Source organism: Chrysochloris asiatica, unplaced genomic scaffold (genome assembly GCF_000296735.1).
Source record: "Chrysochloris asiatica unplaced genomic scaffold, ChrAsi1.0 scaffold00001, whole genome shotgun sequence".
NCBI classification, from domain to species: Eukaryota; Metazoa; Chordata; class Mammalia; order Afrosoricida; family Chrysochloridae; genus Chrysochloris; species Chrysochloris asiatica.
The window spans coordinates 41,190,311-41,207,137 of NW_006408519.1; the positions used below are offsets into that span (position 1 = coordinate 41,190,311).

Consider the following 16,827-nt stretch of genomic DNA (forward strand, 5'->3'; position numbering starts at 1 on the left):
CAATCATTCCCATTTCTAGCAAAGAGCCAACATAGTTCAAGGATTTTTGTGTATGTATGCCTCCAGGGATAAATCACAAATGTGATGAAAACTTTAATATTATTTCCAATATGCTTGCTCTCGGGCAGAAATACCAATCAGAGGATTTAGACCCAGTAGACACTTTCAGAGATTAATGGGCAGATTCTTGCCATCCTTCCCAAATGAAATGATTTGCCTGTGGCCCCAGGTGACGGTGATGGTGATTGTTATCTAAAGGCTTGTCAGTCGGGGACAGTGAGGACTGTAATAGGCATGCTGTAAAGCTTTTCATGATTTCTTCTGGCCCGGGTCCACCTGGAGCAGAAAGGCAGCTTATCAGCAGCACCAGAAACACTTATGAGTAACAGCCTGGCTCTGGCAACTCTGACAGTGCCTCCCCGAGGAGCGGGTTGCTGAATAGCTTCCACGCTGATCCTCGGTGTCTCTCACACGGCTTCCAGTGCAAAGCTCCAAGCTGTGGTTTCCTTTTCTGGAGATGCAGGGGGCTTTTGTGTTATGAATCTGGGTCCTGACAGGAGGCCATCATACTCTTTCTTCTCAGAATTCTCTCCACCTCCCTCGGAAAGGACTTTTCTCTTCAGGAATGAGATTGCATCTAATTTCTGAGATGATTATCCTCCAGAAAACCCAAAGCGCTTAGAGATGGGTTATAGAAGTCCCCAAGAGAATCTCCCCCTAGTTCACCCAACGATTCTCCTTGCCTAGACCTCTGTGGTCACCCACCTGGTTTGCTGCCTTAGTCTGTCAACTCATCTTCCTGCTCTGTGGCGCCCCCTGCAGCCACTTCTCTGCACTGCTGTCAGTATTCTTTCTACAAGGCAAATATCCTACAGTGCAGTTCCCTCTCTGCATTGGATCCTCAACAATGCTTCAGTGGTTCTGTATTGCTCTTCAGATAAAGCACTATCATAATACCCAGGCCACCTTCAGCCCCATTAGACCCTGCAGTCTTTTAGGGCTAGGACTATGCATGTGTGTACCAGTTTCTGCTTTCAGTTCCTTGGAGGATATACCTAGGAGTGGAATTGCTGGGCCATATCTGGGAGCACAGTGGGTCTATAGGATAAGCACTGGACTGCTAACACAAGATTAGCGGTTTGAGCCCACTAGCCACTCCAAGGGAGAGATGAGATTTTGTGTTTCACAAAGATTTACAGCCTCGGAAACCCGAGACAAGTTTGCTATGAGTTGGGACTGACTTGATAGAACCTAACAGCTACAGCAAATGTTGATTCTATGTTTAACTTTTTAAAGAACCACCGAACTTTTCACAGCAGATAATACCATTTTACAGTCCCACCAGCAATATACAAGCGTTATAATTTCTCGACCTTGCCAATGCTAACTAATTTCTGGTTTCTGATATATACAAAAGACTCCTGATGCGATGCTGTAGGATCAGCACTGGCCTGCAAACCATAAGGTCGGCAGTTCAATCCCACTAGCTGCTCCTTGGAATCAGAACCAAGTCAACAGCACTTACCAACAATAACAATATGTACAAACCCCCCCCCCACCCCCAAAACCAAACCCATGATCAGTGAGTCAATTCTAACTCATAGTGACCCTATATAAGGTTTCCAAGACTGTAAATCTTTATGGGAGCAGAATGCATCATCTTTCTGCTTCAGAGCAACTGGTGGATTTGAACTACTGTTCTTGCAGTAATCAGTCCAGTTCTTATACTACAGTACCTCAAAAAATTGGTGAAAAAATTCCATTATCTTTTAATTCCATTCTTCCATTAACTTTCCCAGCCCTCTTGTAAATATACATGTATAAAATATATGTCTTTGTATAGGCATACACATATAAAACATGCCGGTGTTATGAGCTGTCCAGTTGGTTCCAACCATAGCAACCCTGTATGGGGTTTCTGAGGGGCAGCTGGTGAGTTTGAACTGCTGATGTTGAGATTCAAACCAGCTTTGTGGTTGAGTTCTTACCCTATGCCTCCACACCAGGGCTCCCATGTACCATATGTATTTATAAATATATGTGTATGGCAAATGGCCAACCTAGTGAGGGGGATGGGGCCAATCGCTGAGAAGTGACTGCTGACCCCGCCCTCTTGACTTCTCTGCAGATGGTCTGCTGTCTTCTGAGTGAGATTTCACCTGTCTACTTTCTTTTCAGTGATGCGGACCTTTGAGAAGGTTCCAGAATCCAAGGTGATCTTCAGTAGTGACGCTCCAGTGATGATCAGGTCCAGAGTCCCTGGTTCTAAGTCCCCACTGATGCAGTGTTTGGCAGGTAAGGGGCTGCTCCTCCTCCCCAGGGAGAGGGGAGGTGGGCACAAAGCACAGGGAGAGAGTAAAGTAGGCTTTGCTGATCTAGAAGAGCAAATCGAACTCATTAAAACTATAATGCGAAACATACTTTGTCAAAACAACTTGTAAATCAATTAATTTTGACAAGTATGTTGTTTAGTGCCTTCAACTTGGTTCCAACTCAGCGACCATGTATAGGGTTTCTAAGGCTGTAAATCTTTGCTGGAGCAGAAAGTCTCATCTTTCTACTATTTCACATGTATATTCAATTCATAATTTTATTTCCATTTTTAATACATCTACTATAATGTTGGAGTCTTAATGTGGCACTGTGTGATAATGCACTGGACTGCAAGGTCGGAGGTTCAAACTCACCAGCTGCCACTCCTTGGAAACCCTATACAGAGTTGCTATGAGTCAAAACTGACTTGACCACACTTAACAACAACAACAACTATAGCATTTGGGAAGCACTGTGGTTCCATATGATAAGATCTGGACTATGAACCAGAAGATCCACAGTTCGAGCCTACCAGCCGCTCCACAGGAGAAAGATGAGGCTTTCTGCTCCCTTGAAGATTTAACACCTTGGAAACCCTATACAGGGTTGCTATGAGTTGGAACCAACTCCACGGCACTTAATAGCAATAGACTTGGAATCCTTATGTGGCATTGTAAGATAAACACTGAATAGCTAGTCACAAGGTTGGCAGTTCAAACTCACCATTTGCTCTTTGGAAACTCTATGCAGGGTTGCTATGAGTTGGAATTGACTTGGCAGCACTTAAGAGCAGCAACAGGTATAGGGTTACTATGAGTCAGAATTGACATAATGTTACCAACTATATCCTGAATAACTGTGCTACATGGTTGTTGTTGTTAAGTGCTGTTGAGTCATTTCTAACCCATAGTGACTCTGTATAGGGTTTCCAAGGAGCAGCTGGTGAGCTTGAACCACCAACCTTGTAGTTCAAACCAACCTTACAGGCCAGCGCATTAGCTCACAGCGCCACTCCAGGACTCCATGCTACATGATAGCAAGCAGAAATGAGTAGGCCTGACTGTCCAGTGCATAGGTGTTGTTGTGAAGTGCCACCTTCACAACAGAAGCCAGTACTGACTCACATTGCATAGATGGTGTTGTGAAGTACCACCTTCACAACAAAAGCCGGTACTGACTCACAGTGACCCTACACAGAGTTTCTGAGGAGTTTCTGGTGGGTTTGACTGCTGACCTTGTGGTCTGCAGTCCAGTCCTGATCCTACAACATTTGTCCAGGGTGGGAGATATATATGTCTGTTTCAGTAGTGAGTTCAGTGAAAGGATAGTCACACTACCATTTATTGCGCATGCAAATTTACAAAGATTTTCTCATAATCCTACAATGAAATTGTCATTGTTATCCCACGTCACTGCTGAGGAGAAATATGGCTTTTTGAGTGTAATGACTTCCATAGTGACACAGATTAAGCCAGTGTCAGAACTTCATTTCAGACCCAAGCTCAAGGATGCCAAAGCCCGTGAATCTCTGTGGTACACCTCCCTCAGTAATCACATGTGGTGTGCTTGCTAACTAATGCTCTGAGCCCGCATCTGTTTTGGATGTCTACATGGTTATGATGAACACAAGCTATTCTTTGTATCACCTAGTGCAAGGCATGAAGTAGGAGCTGAAAAAATGTGTGCAATAAATGATATTCATAGGAACTGGAAGTGAAAGACCAAAGTAAACAGAAAGGAAATGAGGACCCAACACCAAGAAATCAATCTTGATAAAGATCTCTGGAAGTACTTTGTCTTGGCAAAGACTATCGGACACATACTTACATAGCTACACACACATTGGCTATGTTGTGATGCCTTGAGTTAGATGGGAACACAAAGGATTGGGCACAAAAAGAGAACACTGAATCATAGGAATGAAGGAAGCAGGAAGGACAGGTCCATCTGTTAGTGTCATGATGGTCCAACTACCCAGGTTAAATTAAATCTCCATAGGATGAAGGCCAAGAGATCTGGACAGATGGTGTCCTCTTAGATGAAAGAGATCAGGGCGGTCTAGGGTATTTGTAGGTCCAGCAGGGACCCAAGTATTCCATATCTCACTGGTTTTATGGTCAGTAGAAGGGATATTCGAGAGGTAAAAATATAGAGCACATGACTCTGTAGGATAAGAACTGGACTCTGAACCACAAGGTCAGTGGTTCGAGTCTGCCAGCCACTGCGAGGGAGAAAGATGAGGCTTTCTGTTCATGAAAAGATTTTCAGCCCTGGAAACTCTATACAGGATAGCTCTGAATATGAAAAGACTCAACAGCACTTAACAACAACAACAATGAATACAGAGCCACTATTGCTACAGGAGGAGTCCTGGTGTGGTGCTGTGGGTTAGTGTGCTGGACTTCAAGGTCAGTTTGGACTGCAAGGTCAGCAGCTCAACCTCACCAGCCACTCCTCAGAAACCTTATACAGGGTTACTATGAGTCAGAACTGATTCAACGACTCCTAACAACAACAACAACAACAACAACAACAACAACAACAACAGCAACACAGCTATAGGAGGGTCAGTAGAAGAGTGGTTGAGAGTGCTTGGATGATAACCAAAGGTTGGTGGTTCGAACTACCAAGCCACTCCACAGAGAAAGATGTGACAGTCAGCTTCTATAAAGTTGGTAGCCTTGGAAGTCCTATGGGACAGTTCTGCTCTGTAGCGTTGTTGTGTGCCGTGGAGTCGATTCTGACTCATAGCGACCATAGTGTAGTGGTGATGAATCGGGCTGCCAACCTCAGGGTCAGCAGTTTGAAACTACCAGCAGTTCCATGGGAGAAAGAGAAGGCTTTCTGCTCTCGTATAGATTTAGAGCCTCGGAAACCCTGTTCAGGGTCGCTATGAGTCAGAACCAACTCTACGGCTCATAACCACCACTACCATGAGTCAGAATTAGCTTGTCAGCAAGGGTTTGGTTTATTTTGGCTGATGCCATGGGAGGTGGGATTGTTAATGGTGAGAGGAAGAGTAGACTGTCTAGAAAAGCATGAGGTGACGTTTGCTTATAAGCGGGAAGTCCTAGTTCTAGATCATTACCTCATCAACTTGAATTGAGGGTGCTCATCCTGTATGTGCTTTCTTGACTGGTTCTGTCCCAGAGCTGGAAGCTGGCATTTGCTGACAGTGACGGCTTTAGGTCTAAGAGCTAGGTGGGTCAAGAACAGTGATTTTTTTAGGGTTTCGAATGAGGCAGGCAGGTTGAAAAGAAGGACACCATTTATCTCCTGGAGCCTAATTCTTGAGGATCCAGGAGAAAAATGGAGGGGACCCCTAAGACCAACTTCACACCCGAAGTAGAAAGGCAGCTTGAGAGAGTCTTGTAGACAAAATACAGACATCTCAGTAACCAGACATGAGCTGCTTTCTCTTGCCCCTCAGCTAGCAAAGTGAGGAGAGCAGAGGAACTGAAGTTCAAGGGCATTTGAAGAACAGCTCAGCTACACCCAGCATGTGGCCTTGCCAAGGCTTAGTCTTACCTTCCTCATCTCTAAATGAACCTCTAAGGGTTAGTGCAAGAATCAGTATGAGTAACGTATGTGAAAGCACTTTGTCATTGTCATTGTAAAACTATAAGTCACTGTTTCTTCATTAATGTATGCTTTTTAGCAGAACCTCATATTCTTGCTAAATCATTAGTTATCTGTTATCTTTATTCAAGTGCATAACACAGGTAAACATTCTCGTCCTTTTGTATTACCTAGACTTCATTCACTCACTTATTACATTTGTAGAGCCTTCTATAGGCTGGCTTTTTCCCTGATGCCTGGAGTAACATTGTTAACAAAAGGAGAGTGATGACCTAGTCTCATTAAAGCTTAGGGGCCACTCTCATCAGGAGAGGTGTTCACTGTACAGAGCTGGGACTTGTGCTTTACTATGCCAGCGGTGTTTTTAAGAGCCATTGAGTCAGTTCCAGTGCATAGCACCTTATATAGGGTTTCCAAGGAGCAACTGGTGAGTTTATCCTGTAGTGCAAACCAACCTTATGGTCGAGTACTTATCCTACAGTGCCACTTCAGGACTCCTAATATATCATTGGAATTCCCAGTAGGGCATTAATCAGATCTTTAGCAGGAATGTATACCTGGTCTCCTCAAAGAATAGAAGTGACCAAAATACAAAACAAACAAACAAACAATTTAGTTTAGGAAGATACAACTTAGTAACTGAGCAGGTTCTAAAATCTAACAGCTAACCACTTACTAGCTTGGTGACCTTGAGTAAGTAACTGACATTGTCTAGGCTCAGTTTCCTCATCTATAAAGCAAGTGTTCATTGAGTGGATAGCAAAGTGCATAGCATGACATGGGGTGTGGTCCGCGCTCAGTCGCTAGCCTATGTGTATGTTTGGGATAGGTGCAGCAAGGACGGGTCAATCGAATAGGCTGGTGGTGACTGTCTCCGTGGTTCTTGCAGACTGTGCAGAGGATGAGGACTGCAGTTTCCTGGTCGTATCCACGGAGGGACAACAAATCTTGTGTGAATTCTATGCTGGGACAAATGACAGCATTGCCTGTCTGGCTTCTGACCAGGTCAGCCAGGGCGGTCACTGGAAGATCTGTCTTTTGCCTGTTTTCTGTCAGACATGCTCTAACTAGTTCAGCTGAAAGCAAATCAGATGAAAATGGATTCCCATAGGGAATCTCCTATGAATTCTCATGTCTGCAAAGCACCATGGCATTCCATGTCTTACTGGTTCCTCTTCCTAAAACCTCCTTCCCTTATTGCCCCCTGATGAACTCTTCCCCACATGTCAGACTCTCATGCAGGTTCACTCTGATAGCTGTTGCAATTCCATTGTCAATAGAATGGGTCTTTCTCTCCTCTGGAATGACATGCATCTTGCAGCTAACAAAGAGCCCTGATGGTGCCATGGGTTAAGCATTAGCCTGCTAACCGCAAGATTGGTGGTTCAAACCCACCAGCGACTCTGCTGGAGGAATAGATGAGGCTGATTGCTCCTGTAGAGATTTATAGTCTACTCTGAAGCAGTTCCGCTCTGCTCTGTACAAGCTCACCGTAAATTGGCATCAGTATTACAGCAGTAACTACATTTTATTGCTTGCACATTTGGGCTGTAATTTACTGATCACACACCTACTCCAATGTTGTTGTCAAGTGCTGTTGAGTAAGTTCAGACTCATAGTGACCCTGTACAGGGTTTCCAAGGAGCAGCTGGTAAATTTGAACTACTAACCTTGTGGTTCACAGTCCAGTACTGATCCCACAGAGCCACACCAGGAGTTGGTCTGCCCCAATGGTGGTGGTGTGCTTTGGAGTTAATTTCAACTCACAGCGACCCTGTATAGGGTTTCTAAGGCTGTAAATCTTTACAGGAGCAGAAAGTCCCACCTTTCTCCCATGAAACCGCTGGTAGTTTCAAACTGCTGACTGTGAGGTTAGCAGCTCACCCAGTAAGCATGATGCTACCAGAGCTGCTCAAATAGGCAAGGAGAGACTAATGAGCAGAGATCCCTTGTCCATCTTTGTAACTCTGTCTAGTCTAGTGCTTAGGGCATAGGATGAGTTTTGGGAATGTTTGTTGCATTGAACTGTTAAACATTACTGGGTGAAAATTCAGACTCTTTCCATCTTCAGGAGGAAAACACCTTGGGAAACGCAATGACCACCAGCTTCAAGAGTCTCAGGTGCCAGGTGAAAGTGAGGCACCGGGTCCAAGACTTTCTAGCTGTTTATCTGAAACAGGGTACGTGGGTAGAGCTGGGTGGCTCAGAGGCTCAGGGGTTTAACTATGTCTCTGGTTGGGTTTCCCTCATCCCACCCCTTGCCCTCAGTCCCAGCTTCTCTTCTGCCCATTGGCTGATTTTCAGTAGTAGATTTCCAGGCCTTTCTTCCTATTCTTCCTAGTCCATCTTAATCATTAAGCCCCACTGGAATCTCTTCAGCATCAGAGCAGCACGCAAGCCTCCACTGACAGATGTGTGGCAACTGTGCTTAAGGCGTAATGGCTGGGAATTGAACCCATGTCTCCTGTGTGGAAGTGGAGAATTCTACTACTGACTCACTAATGCCTTCCACATGTATATAGTGACACTCGAAAAATACTGAGCACAATAAGTATTTAATGGTAACATAAAAGTAAAAATAATGCTAGTTCTCCACATGTACGTTTACCCTCTCAAAGGTGTAGTGTGTGTCTGTGTAGGTCACAGTGGTCTAGGCGGGACCCCAGTAGCTCCTCTCCCACCATGCCCAGGCAGGTCTGAAGTTTCATGACTCCAACACATTGCATGAAGCATAGGAGGACCTACTGTGCCATGATAGTACTATCAATTCCCGTCCATTCTACCCTGCTAGGAAATCCTTTTTTTTTCCTTGTCCATGAGTTGTTGTTTTTTTATTGTGCATTCAACAGTATTTGTTTCTAGTCCTACTGGTTATTATTATTATTATTATTTTGGTAGTTGTTGTTGTTTCTGTTTTGTACACAAAAACACTCAGGCATATAATAATTTAAACCACCAAAGAACACATTCTGCAAGCCTGCCTCCTGACAGCCAGCACATAACCTTTCTCTTTCCATAAATCTAGAGTCCTCAGCTGCTCCCTCTCTCCATGTCCTCATCTCTGCCTCCATCTCTGGTGTCGCTGCTTCTCTGGATAGGGTCCCACATTCCACTCATGCTCTTCCTAGGGTCCTCTGTTTCTGGACTGTTTTGGTTACAAAACTTCTACCTTTAAAGTTGTGACAGTCACAATTAGTCATGATAAAAATTACTCCCTAGTCATGAATAAGAAACATATCCCCATCTCCTTTCACCAGACCCATCTTTTAAAAGATGTTTCTGCTTTATCCCCAGGCCAACAATTTACCACCACAAGTCAGAAAACCTTTGAACAAACGAATTTCCAGAACACACTCTCTGGGATGTACAGCCCCTTTGTGTTTTCAGCACCAGGAGCCAACATGACTGATGTGCATCTCTTCTGCCTTCTTGCATGTGACCGGGATCCCTGCTGCGATGGCTTCATTCTTACGCAGGTCCAAGAAGGTAATGCCGGCAGGGACGTCCCTCCTACACCACAGCCTTTGCTCTGACAGGGAAGAGGTGACAGTAGGGATGTGAAGGCTGGATATATGGAGACAACTATGAGGTGACTGCACACAGGGAAGATGATGTTTACAGACATGAGGTCAGGGACAACCCCCTCTTGTTCTTACAAGCCACATCTCATAGGCCATAACTGGATGAAAGCAGAAGGGAAGATGGGTCTAGAAAGGAGCATCTGGTGAAAAGGCCCTCTGCGTATAAAGAAGAGATCTGATGAGAAAACTAGCCTCTGTGGAGCATGGAGCACAGGGTTGAGCCTTACTTTGGAAGGACTTGACCAGACAGAATCTTATAGGTTGCATTAGCTATTTTTTATTTATTCTAAGAACAATGGGAAGATCTTGAAAGCTTTAAACAAACGGGTGCCCTGATCAGAAGTGAACTTTACAAGAAGCACTTTGGCTTGAGCATGGAGCCAGGTACTGCATGGGTGGTTAGAGTCCATGCAGAGGGAGGAGTTGGGGTAGTCCAGGGAAGAGAGGACTAGATGATACAGTGGACATGGATAAAAAGGAACAGAGTCCAGATATCTTTTAGAGGCAAAATTAGTAGGACTTTGGGTTCTGGGGGTGGGTAAGAGGGAGATGTCAAAAATCATTGCTAAGAATCTAGTTTGTACACTTGGTTGAGTAGAATAATGTACACTGGTTTGGAGAATAATGAACGATACTAGATACAAGATTTGGTGATGGGAGGAGACACAGGAAGTTCGTGAGTCCTGGTGTGGCACTGTTGGTTAATGCGCTGGACTGCAAAGTCTGTTTGAACCACAAGGTTGGCAGTTCAAGTTCACCAGCTGCTCCTTGACCCTACACAAGGTTGCTATGGGTTGAACTGACTTGACGGCACTTAACAACAAGATTGAAGTGTTCTGGAGACACTCACAGTTGAGCACTAAGTTCTGGAGTTAGAGATCCAGTTGGAGGTGTAAATGCATGAATTATTCTATTCAGGTAGCCTCAGAAGGTGTGGTTACGGATGAAATGGGATTTCCTAGGAAGAGGGTATAGAGTGAAAAGGTGAGGGGGCTGATGTCTGACGGACACCTGCGTAACAGGTCGAGAATTCTCAATGCAGAGGAAAATTGAATAGCTAGGGAGGAAAGAGTTGACTCTGGAAAACATTGCTTCCTGGACCAAGGGAGGAGAGGGCTGAAGATGAAGCGAATGCTGCTGATTGCTCAAACAAGGTGATGTTGCCAAAGGTCAAGTGTAGCTCCCCACAGTGAACAGTGGTCAAAACGAAGATCTTCTGTTAGTGTGCTGGAGCGGAATCCAGATGGGAGTAAGTTGGTTCCTGAACACCCAGGCAGGTTGAATTCTTTATGTTTCTGTGATGCAAATTCCTGGTAATGTTTAGATGTGTGTAGGGATGGGAGTGAACACACATGCATAAATACACACAGAGGTATATCTGTCTTTGTGAATACTGGCACACCTCATTGCATTGTGTTCACAGATACTAAGATTTTTACAAATTGAAGATTAGTGCTGACAAGCCAGGGTTGGACAAGTCTCTTGGCCCCTCTTTCCCAAGAGCTCATGTTGACTACGTGCATCTGTGTCCTTCTCACAGTATTTCAGATGTTTTTAGACTGCTATTGTATACGTCATAGGCTACAGCACATTGCAGACATACATTTATGTGCACTGGGAAGCCCCAAATTGTGTATGACCACTTTATTGCAATAGTTGCTTTATTGCAGTGGTCTGGAACCAAGCCCCCAATCTCTCCCAGGTCCATCTCCACCGATATTTAGAAACACTGTAATTCAAACCCAAGATGTTGACTTTGAACTGAAGGCCTTTTCTCTGCTAAGGTTACCACAGTTCCCCAGATGTCCAATTACTCACAAGACCGCACGGCTTTTCAAGTTGGAAAATCTGATTTCATTTTCCTTAGGATCATGTATGGAAGAATTGCTTCATTCCATGTAGAAGTGAGCCCACACAATCCCTCTTTCCCTGACAGTTCTGGCAAACAGATTGCTCCCTTTTATGTCCAAGTCTAACCTATGATTCAGGAAATTAACCAGAGTTGAGGAGCCAACTAACACTGCTGAGAGCGGAACTCTCACTGACGGCAGCTGTTCCATCCCCTCCCTGTTCTCCAGTCCTGTCTTTTGCGCACATCTGGAGGGTTAATTTACCAATCCGTTGGTTGAATTTTCCCACAACCAACGTCTTTTTATCTCAGCCTGGGAAGTCATTTATCTTGCTGATGTGTGAGTGTGTGATTTTTTCTCCAGTTGTGAATAAAACTTCAGCCTCCTCCATCCCCATCCTCTAAATAGCTTAGTTTCCTTAGGTCAGTTACATGAATGGAAATACACGAGACTTCTGTACCTACATCTTAGTTCAGGTGTCTTTGCTGAGGAACAGAGGGACTTGCTTGTGGAGGTTCACTTGAATGCAGTTGGGGTCACTAGTATGGTGACCCATAGGCTTCCTTCTCGGATGCACTGTCCAAACTCTGCCTGCAGCATGCATTCAAAGCCCCCACGAGACTTTGAAAAGCCAGTTTTCTTCAAGCCGGTGCTGATTCACAGCAACCCCGTACATATTCTAGTAGAACTGGCCTCCAGAGAGTGTTAAAAGCTGAGACTTTTGGAAGCATATTACTGAGGTGCCTCTGGGTGGAGCTGACTTTTGTCTGAACAGCTGAGCATGTTAACCATTTACAACATCCAGGGACTTTGCGGGCACTGTTAAATGCTGTTGAGTCAGTTTTGACTCACAGCAACCGTATGTATGGCTTCCAAGGATCTGCTAGTGGGTTTGAACTGCCAACTTTGTGGTTAGCAGTCCAGTGCTAATCCTACAGTGTCTTCATGAAGAAAATGCCATGAGCATGAGGTCCCCTTTCAAAGGTCTGAGCACAGAAGAAAAATATATACCCTGCCTATTTTGTCACTGTAGGATCAGCACTGGACTGTGACCACAGGTTGGCAGTTTAAACCCATCAACTGGTCCTTGGAAACCTTGTACTGGGTCACTATGAGTCGACGTGATGGCACTTAACAACAACAACAACAACAACAATGAATGTTTAAGTGCATTTTTCTGGGTGGATTTTTTCTGCTCGCCTCTGGCTTCTCTGAGCTCTCGCTGTGGCAGTAGCATGCCTCCTTTTCCTTGCACATGTCACGTGGGGTCTGTGAGAGCAGGTTGAGTGGAACACCCACCTAGTGAGGATCCATGACTCCGGTGCTCTGTGGCACAAACTAGGGATTGCAGAGCTACTGGCTGCCTGCTGGCCATTCCACTGTTTCTCAGCAGTGAGGAAAATCATTCTCCCAAATCTGCTAATTCCCTCGAAACCTCAAAAAGACCACTTTTTTGTTGGGTCTGAAATGGGAACAGAAGATTCTATCAATAATATCCCCAGTGGTAATTTGGGGGCACAGGAGGCTGTCATTGCTCTTGACCCATGAAGAAGATGTTTTAGTAGTGGACAGAGGGTCAGTAGGCCTTGCAGTGGTTCTCCTCTGAAGAATTTGCCAAAAACATAACTGTAGGACCATCAAGTAAGAGTTAATCAATGGAAACCAAGCTCCTGAGTCCCGGTAACCTTGTTCACCATCTCAGATGTGGCTACCTGGACCCTTTACACAGGGACTTTGGGGCACAACGGTAAGTCTCTAAAAGGACCCTGCCGGTTGTCCTCACTGACCTCTCCCACTCTCATAACTCCACAGGCCCCATAATCTGTGGGTTGCTAAGCTCCCCTGACATCCTGCTTTGCAACATTCAAGACTGGAGGGATGGCCCTGAAGCCCAGACAGTGAACACTACATGCCCTGGTGTGACCTATGACCAAGGGAGCCACCGAGTGACATTGCATCTGGGAGGCCAGGATTTCATCACGAGTAAGTATCTGTTCTTGGTCCAAGTCCCTACATGGACAAGGTCCCCTGCTCTCCATGAAACCCTCTCCCTATCTAGAGGGGTTTGTACATCTAAAGAACAACACTGTCAATAATGCTGCATAAAAAAAAATAAGATAGCATCTCAACCACGTTCAACAAGAGCACTGGTTGAGCTCACGGGCTTCCAGTTGGCTGGAGGGAGGTTGCCTTAGCTGGACAGTTCTTCTGACCTCAGCAGGGCTCACTCGGGCATGTCAGGGAGGGTTGGCAGTTGGATGATCTGGTCTGGATTTGGGTGGGATGGTCTAGTTCTACGCCAAACTCCCCATCCTCCTTCTAGATGAGTGTGGACATTTGCGTCTTGTTTTGTTGCTGAGTAGTTTTCAGTGGAGCTTCCAGACCAAGACAGACAGGGAAGAAGGATCTGGTGACCTGCTTCCAAAAGCCAGTCACAGGTCCTCACAGCCACCCCTGCAGAGCCTGTAGTTTGTGCATGGAGCTTCTCTCTCACTCTGAGCCTTCTCACTGTCCACTGCAGACCAGTTGTATGATCTTGAGAAAGTTCGTGAATCTGTTCAACCCTATTGCTTAAGAATAAGTGGTGTGATGACAGTACCCACCTCCCGGTGTTGTTGTGAAGATGAATAGTGGTAATACTACTATTCATTATAAATGGACAACAGCAATACAATTGTTTTACGATGTGGTGTTTACCGAGTTAGGCTTTGCTCCAAAATTTGACAAATGTTGACTCATCAATTTTTTGTACAGTGCCTTCAGGCAGGCATTGTTATTGTCATTGTCTCTTTTTGAAGCTGAGGGAGAGAGAGAAGTTACGTAACCTGCCAAAGTCTCAGACCTTGTACATAGATGAGCTAGGATCTGATAGCAGGTGTTTTGTTCCTAAATGAATGTTCCTAACCAGCCTTCCTATTGATGCTCACAGATAACGCACATAAATAAAACTTAGTAAAGCGTCTGACATATTCGTTGTTGTTCTTCTGACTCATGGTAACCCTGCATAGGGTTTCCAAGGAGCAGCTCGTGAATTTGAACCACTGACCTTGCAATTCAAACCGACCTTGCAGTCCTGTGCTTACCCTACAATGCCACACCAGGGCTCCATATCTGACCTATAGAGAATGTTCAATATTACGTGATACTATTGAGATCTTATTTTTTCTTGTTAATATCTTAAGGACTGGACTGTGCCATAGTGATTTCTGAATTCATAGTGACTAGAATGAAACCCATAATAGAGACTAGAAATGCTATCGGCTGAGAGCATATTGACCAAAGCCTGAAACAAAGTATTCCAGAATCTGGTGCTTACATGAAGATCATTTGGGGGTAAATAAAATCAAATACCTTATTTAGATCCTGGGTAGTAAACATATGGGGCTCATTACTCCAAGAAGTAGTCCAGAGTGAAAACAGATATTTCAAGAGGCTGTAAGATCTATTCATGGGCAATAAATCCAGAGAGAGCTGCTTAACGCAGAGCATGTGCTTGGTCTGCACTGAAGAAATCAGAAGGTGTTCTTGTCTGTCATCCTAAGGAATGGTTTTCAAAATGACTTTCAAGGTTTGTTTGGTCTTCACTATTGTGTGTGTGTGTGTGTATGTGTGTGTGTGTGTGTTGGGGTGAGGGCAAGGCTTTGTGTGTCCTCCATGATGGGCATTTCAGGGGGACTGAGGTCTACTCAAGAGCTCTGTGGGTAAGCACTCAGCTGCTAACCAAAAGGTCAGTGGTTTGAGCCCACCAGCCTCTCCATAGGAGAAAGATGTGTCCATCTGCTTTGTAAAGATTGCAGCCTTGAAAACCTTATGGGGCTGTTCTGCTATGAGTTGGAATCTACTTGATGGGCAATGTGCTTGGTTTTGAGGTCTACTTATGATTGTCTCAATTAGAATCTGCCCCATACACAAAGTGATCAAAAAGTCACTTCTAGTAGGGACAAATAGGGGACCAAGTCTTCCTTCCCTCAGTAAGAGACCAGACTATAAGTACAAATAATCCCTAATTAATAATATATTGCTTTAAATTCATACTGAAATGTCAAGAGCTGTTAGATACTCTTTCTCAAGAGCAGGCATTAATGAAACAAAGTGAAGCAAAATTACAACAGAAGAGGGGACCCTGGTATGGATTTAAAACCATGAAAAGCTGTTGTTGTTGTTGTTGTTAAGTGTCATTGAGTCAGTACCAGCTCATAGTGACCCTATGAGAGAATGAATCACTGCCCAGTCCTGCACCAACCTCATCAGTGTGAGGTTTAAGCTCACTGTTGTAGCCATTGTGCCTGTCCATCCATTGGGGGTCTTTCTCTTTCTTGCTGACACTCTACTTCTTTGTGTTGCTCTGTGGGTTAATGTGCCAGACTGCAAAGCCATTTGCAAGCAACATTGGTGGTTCAAGCTCACCAGCTACTCCTCGGAAACCCTATACAGGGTTGCTATGAGTTGGCACCAACTGGATGGCACTTAACAACAACAGCAACGTATTTTACCAAACATGATATTCTTTTCCAAGGACTGGTCCCTCATGATAACAGGTCCAAAGTACATAACACTTCATCTCTCCATCCTTTCTTCTAAGGAGTATTTTGGCTGCACTTCTTCTACCAAGACAAATTTGTTTGTTCTTCAGGAAGTTCATGGTCCTTTTAACATTGTCCTCTAACATGATAACTCAGATACATTTATTCTTTTCTAGTCTTCCTTATTCATTTTTCTTATTCAGTTTTCACATGCATATAATTGGGGTGTTGGTTTTCTAAATTATAAAATGAGAATATTGCTATCTTCTACCTCCTAAGACTACAACCTATCTGTCAGTTTGTCATACTGTGATGGCTTGTGAGTTGCTGTGATTCTGAAAGCTTTGTCAACCATGGTGGACAGGTTTCAGATGAGCTTCCAGATGAAGACAGACTAGGAAGAAGGAGTGGCAAACTACTTCTGAATATTTAGTCACTGAAAACCTTATAAATAGCAGAGAAGCATTGTTAGACATACTACCAGAGAATGAGCCCCTCAGGTTGGAAGGCACTCAAAATGCGACTGGGGAAGAGCTGCCTCCTCAGAGTAGAGTTGACAATGATGATGCGAATGGAGTAAAGTCTATGGGATAAGAGCCTGCAGAACCTTCATTTGCTGATGGGGCACAGCTCAAAATGAAGAGAAACAACTGTAAACATCCTTTGAAAATCAGAACATGGAATGTATAAAGTATAAATCTGGGAAAATTAGAAGCTATCAAAAATGAAACGAAATCTGGTGAATCGATCAACATCGATATCTTAGGCATTAGTGAGCTGAAATGGACTGGTATTGGCCAATTTGAATCTGACAACCACATGGTTTATTGTGCTGGAAAAGACAAGTTGAAGAGGAATGGTGTTGCATTCATTGTCAAAAAGAACATATCAAGACCAGTCATGAGGTACAACGCTGTCTGTGATAGGATAATATCCATGGTATGATGCTGTGGGCTAATGCGCCAGACTGCAAAGTTGTTT

General features: G+C 44.4%; 1 protein-coding gene across 1 annotated transcript in view; it reads left to right on the forward strand.

Annotated features, from left to right (window-relative positions):
• TG (thyroglobulin) overlaps positions 1 to 16,827 on the forward strand; it is a 266,945-nt gene that overhangs the window by 65,155 nt on the left and 184,963 nt on the right. Inside the window, exons 23-27 of the mRNA XM_006830717.1 lie at positions 2,179 to 2,295; positions 6,782 to 6,897; positions 7,964 to 8,072; positions 9,187 to 9,378; positions 13,136 to 13,306. Of these exons, the coding sequence (XP_006830780.1) occupies positions 2,179 to 2,295; positions 6,782 to 6,897; positions 7,964 to 8,072; positions 9,187 to 9,378; positions 13,136 to 13,306 (705 nt within the window). The remainder of the gene's footprint in view (positions 1 to 2,178; positions 2,296 to 6,781; positions 6,898 to 7,963; positions 8,073 to 9,186; positions 9,379 to 13,135; positions 13,307 to 16,827) is intronic.